Raw genomic sequence first — 5,670 nt, 5'->3', positions numbered from 1 at the left:
TTTCCGGTCGTTTTTCCACAAGAAACAAAGTGCAGTACAACTGTGTATCTTGTAGTACGCATTTGTAGAACTTGTGGATCTTAATATTCCTAACAGAGCACTTTGCTCTCAGACTGCAGGTTTACTTGTGGTTCCTAGAGTTTCCAAAAGCAGAATGGGAAACTTCCAGTTTCTGTCTGTGAGGCTGACACATTGTCCAGTTTAAAGACTGGGACTTTCCTTTTTGGTAAATCCTATAGTTAGGGTTGGCTTGGGTTTCCTGAGCTGTCCCTTTAGTTATGCTGCTATAGGCTTAGACTGCTGGAGGACAAACTGACCACATGTCCTCTCTCTGCTGCGTCTTTACTTACTCTGCCTGTTTGTATTTATTTCCATCTTGACATGTTTTTTTGTCTTTCCTCCTATAGAAACCACACCTGGACTATAGGAACCACATCTGGACTATAGGAACCACACCTGGACTATAGGAACCACACCATAGAAACCACACCTGAACCATAGAAACCACACCTGGACTATAGGAACCACACCTGGACCATAGAAACCACACCTGGACTATAGAAACCACCCCTGGACCCGTCATTCTGTGTCCGTTTCTACTTCCTGAAAACAATTCTTGTACGCTCGTGTATTAATGAGACTAACTCTTCTTCATGACTGAGCTGTGCACGTCACTGGTTCCCTCCCCCGTCCTGCTGGGGTGCACACTGTTCACTCCCTCCTGTTTGTGGGACATTTGCAGTTTGTGTCTCTGTCTGATTAATACCCCCCCCCCCCCCCCCCCCCCCCCCACACCGACGACCGCGCCGGCCCCCCCCCCCACGGGTCTACATGAGCAGGATCTGTCCCAGCACCATTCTGAACTGCTGTGTGCACCCCGCCAGCTCCCCCACCCTCTCCGTCATCTCTCTGGCTGCTCCGGGGGAGGGATACTGCAGCGCTGCTGTTTTGGTGCTGATCACGATGTCTTTGAGTTTCTCACACAGGGTGTTGCTGCTCTGGGCCACCCGGGCCCTCACCTCGGGACACTTGGCCTGCCGTGATAACGTGTCGCCTATGAACACCAGCTTGTGCGCGCTGAGGATGACGAACTTGCTGTGAGCCACAAAGATCTTTGGCGGCTGGTTGGAGTTGACGGCGGTGAAGAAGGCATCGATGGCGTTGTTCACGGTGGTGACGTTCTGCTCGCACTGCTCCTGGTAGAAGAGGAGGAGCTGGCGATCCCCGTGGCACAGCTTGGAGGGTGCAGGGTCTCCGGGGCTGTTCTTGGACGACGGTTTGGCCAGAGGACGGTGCGGGGCGGGGGCCCAGCCGGTCAGGTCGTTGTTGATCGGCCGGCTGACTTCCTGCTCGAGCCACTCGAACTGTTTAATCTTAAAAACAAAGAAAACAAGATCAATACCGAACGGTAAATTCAGTGTTTGGGGATTCATGTGTGGATAAAAGAATTAAATCACGGTATGACTGACGATAATGAGGTCATTTAATTGAGCTCTTCATGTTGTGATGAGGGCCCTCTTCAGTGGGTGCTAGGGTGTGTGCACGCTTCTGAAGGCTGCCTGGCTCAAGGGTTTGAACCTGCCTGAGCCCAGCAGATTTATTCTGCTCGTTTTGCTTTGCGCTGCAGACACTTTGGCCTCCGGTGAATCTGATGACCCAGCGTTATTTCAGATTCATCCGTTTTCTGCATCGTTTCCAGGAGTCGAGCATCCGACCCCCAACAAGATCTGGTCATGTGACATTTTAGTTGTTTTGGTCGGAGCCGAGGCCGGTGGAGCTCTGAAAACTCTTCATGTTGTTTTTACAGAAATCTGAGTCGGAAACAAATCATCCCACTGCGCAGCAGAACTTTCCCAGTGTCCACAGGCACATCAAGAAAAGTGCATGTGCACAGAAATGTTCAGATTTATCAAACCATGTGCGCACGTTGCAAACCTTCATACGTCAAGACGACCGTGGAACTGAGCGCACACGAAACTCCTCCCCCTTTGAACATGTAAATAGATGCAGATGTCCTGCATGAGGTATTCTCGTCCGCACGATCAAAAATAAAATCCAGATGTAGTAAAATGAGGGATTGATTATAATCTGAGTCTAAGATGCTGCTGAACATGGTAGATATGATAGGAGATCATCTCTCTCCAGTTTTAGCTTCTCTCCATTGGCTCCCTGTCAAATCCAGAACTGAATTCAAAATCTTACTTCTAACCTACAAAGCTCTCAACAACCTAGCTGCATCTTATATTACAGATCTTATTGTTCCATATTTTACTAACAGAGCACTTCTCTCTCAGACTGCAGGTTTACTTGTGGTTCCTAGAGTTTCCAGCAGCAGAATGGGAGGAAGATCTTCCAGTTCTCAGGCTCCTCTCTTGTGGAACCAACTTCCAGTTTCTGTCCGTGAGACTGACACATTGTCCAGTTTGAAGACTTTCCTTTTTGATAAATCCTATAGTTAGGGTCAGCTTGGGTTTCCTGAGCTGTCCCTTAGTTCTGCTGCTATAGGCTTAGACTGCTGGAGGACAAATTGACCACGTCCTCTCTCTGCTGTCTTTACTTGCTCTACTCTTCCTGTTTGTATTTATTTTCATCTTAACATGTTTTTTGTCTTTCCTCCTATAGAAACCACACCTGGACTATAGAAACCACACCTGGATCTGTTATTCTGTGTCTGTTTCTACTTCCTGTCCTCTCCGTTTCTACTTCCTGTCCTCTCCGTTTCTACTTCCTGTCCTCTCAAACGAGCTGGTTGAAGCAGATGTCCTCTCGTCCTGATCCTGGTTCTTCTGGAGGTTTCTTCCTGTTAAAGGGAGTTTTTCTTCCCACTGTCTCCTCTGTTCTTGCTCAGGATGAGACTGTGATGAAGTGAAGGTTCAACTCCATCTGCTGCTTCCTCACATGGAGAGCTTTGTCTTTTATAATGTTTGTCAGTGTTTCTGTTCAGTGTCCTGAGTCGACTCATGTTGTGACTTGTTGCTACAGAAATAAGGTGAATTGAATTAAACGAGTTAGTGAGGTGTAAAAATGGAGACTGGAGCTCTATTTCTGTACATTCAGCTGAGTTTGAGGTTTGATCCTGTGGACTGACTAAGTACACTTTCATGCAGCGTTCATTTTGTTACTTCCTGCCATGCGTAGAACCGGGCTCCAGCCGTACATGAGGCTGTGACGTCTTCAGAGGAAAGTCCAGTCCAGATCAGTCTCGTGGTTCTGTACAGTACCGGCCGTGGCAGCAGTCGGAGCATTAAGAGACTAAAGTTCTTCTGGACTTGAAAGATCAACTCATTTATTCTTCTTTCTGTGCTCATCTTACTCAGACGGTTTTACTTTTATTAGAAAATAAAATATTTGTTTTTATTTTTATTTTCATTTATGGTGTTGCCAATAAACACGACTGTTTTTGACCAAGTCTAACTAATCTTTCAAATGCTCCCACGGAATCACTCTTCTCTTGTTCCTTGGGGGGAATCAACCCATTGAAATCCATGAAAGAAACTTTTCTGTATCTGAATTTATCATAAATATACATTTAGTTTCTACTTTGAACTTCCATGTGTGTGTCAGCCCAGCAGGTGGCGCTGTGCCGTCACGTTGAGGGACCTGTGACGTCATCGGGCAGGTAAAGGTGCCTGGTTTGCAGCTGCAGGTTGTAAAGTCCAGACTAAAGTCATGACATCTGTTTAGGTTTGAATGTAAAAAGCAACAACACACCTGCGTCGTGCACGAGTACATGTTCTTCTTTCAGCTGCTCCTTCTTCAGGGGTCACCACAGAGAACTAACTCACACCAAGACCTGGTGACTGAAGAAGGAGCAGCCGAAAGAAGAAGAATAAAAATATCTAAGATGGTCAGTCCGTTCCCTCAGGAACGACGAGTCATAAAGTTCAAAGAGAAACGGAGGTTTTAATTCAAGTCTTTCTGTGCTCCGAAGACAAACAGGAAGTGGACAGGTAGGAACACACGAGTACCTGCTGCTGCTCCAGTTGTGTCTTGTTGTGTCGGATGATGTTGCCTTTCTCCAGCAGCTCTCTTTGGTTCTTCTCGAACTCTTCTTTCCCCTGACAGAGCGACACAGAGATGTTACACGGAGCAAGCCTCGCTCGCCCTGCAGCTCGAGTCTGTCGCTCTCTGCTGGTCACAAACAGCTGTTTCTGCCTCGGCCTGACCGACAGTCCTGAACACAGACCCGCGACTACACGGAGACGGTCAACGAGGACCGTCTGACGAAGCGTCCGACTGATGCTGCCACACACAAACTTCATACCCAACTTCCAACAGAAGGCGGCGACTTAAAGCTGCTTCTCAAACCGAGCGCAGTGAGAAGGTGAGAGCTGAAAACACTTGGGTACAGCCTGAAGAAACAAAAGGCCTGTCTGCCTGTGGTGGCGTGTGTTCCTCACACAAACTGCTGAAAACACACGACAACAAAAGGACCGAGCTCAAGTCCACAGGGGAATGGCATTTTGTGGACATGCAAAGGTTTGAGACTCTGGAACCTGGTTTTGTAAAATCTTCTAAAACTGCATATACGTGGCCCAGAGTGAGAAAATCTTGAAACGCCACTGTTGCATTTTCGTGTGGACAGCCAGACCACACCTGGTGTCACATTTCCACCTCATCATATCCTGCACTACTTCAACAGACAGGTCTGACAACAACTTTGCATGGAGCCAAGAAGAAACCTTTAGTTATTTGGTGCAATAATAGAAACAGTGGAGTGCTTTACCCAGCCGTCCCTCTGGAGACTCTGATGGACCTTTATGTCCACATACCTGGACTGACTGACTCCTGATTAGTAGGAGTTATACGTGACACAAAGTAGACACTCGTTTGATCAGTCCATAAAAAATGTTCAGTTTTTGCTCTTTTATTCTCCATTTACTTTATCTAGACTTTACAGTTTGAAGCTTCTCCTTCTGGTGCCACCTGACGGTCACTACAGCGTGTGGGTTGTTTTCTATATTTCTGAGTTAATTAAGACATGTCCAGAAACGGTTCTGTTTTTACAAAGGACAGACGGTGTTCTCATGTGCACAGGGCCTAATATCCCTAACATGAAAACTAGTTGTGGTTAATAAACTACCCGTGACTCAAACACGACTTATTCATTTATTTACCTTATATGACAGATCTTATTGTTCCATATTTTACTAACAGAGCACTTCACTCTCGGACTGCAGGTTTACTTGTGGTTCCTAGAGTTTCCAGCAGCAGAATGGAGGAAGATCTTTCAGTTCTCAGGCTCCTCTCTTGTGGAACCAACTAACAGTTTCTGTCCGTGAGGCTGACACATTGTCCAGTTTGAAGACTGGGATTAAGACTTTCTTTTTTGATAAATCCTATAGTTAGGGTTGGCTTGGGTTTCCTGAGCTGTCCCTTAGTTCTGCTGCTATAGGCTTAGACTGCTGGAGGACAAACTGACCTCATTTCCTCTCTCTGCTGATGTCTTTACTTACTCTGCCTGTTTGTAATTATTTCCATCTTAACATGTTTTTGTCTTTCCTCCTATAGAAAATACACCTGAACTATAGAAAGTACACCTGGACCATATAATGTACACCTGAACTATAGAAAGTACACCTGGACCATAGAAAGTACACCTGGACCATATAAAGTACACCTGGACCATATAAAGTACACCTGGACTATAGAAAGTACACCTAGACCATA

At 46.3% G+C, this 5,670-nt stretch overlaps 1 protein-coding gene across 1 annotated transcript in view; it reads right to left on the bottom strand.

Annotated features, from left to right (window-relative positions):
• Positions 1-827: 827 nt before the first annotated feature.
• Positions 828-5,670, bottom strand: part of bcar1 (BCAR1 scaffold protein, Cas family member) — a 106,400-nt gene continuing 101,557 nt past the window's right edge. The window contains exons 7-8 of the mRNA XM_037683063.1: positions 3,969-4,058; positions 828-1,373 (exon numbers count right to left, since the gene is read on the bottom strand). Coding sequence (XP_037538991.1) covers positions 828-1,373; positions 3,969-4,058 — 636 coding nt within the window. The remainder of the gene's footprint in view (positions 1,374-3,968; positions 4,059-5,670) is intronic.

Source organism: Nematolebias whitei, chromosome 10 (genome assembly GCF_014905685.2).
Source record: "Nematolebias whitei isolate Nwh7 chromosome 10, NemWhi1, whole genome shotgun sequence".
Taxonomy (NCBI): domain Eukaryota; kingdom Metazoa; phylum Chordata; class Actinopteri; order Cyprinodontiformes; family Rivulidae; genus Nematolebias; species Nematolebias whitei.
This window is presented reverse-complemented; position numbering and strand designations above follow the sequence as displayed.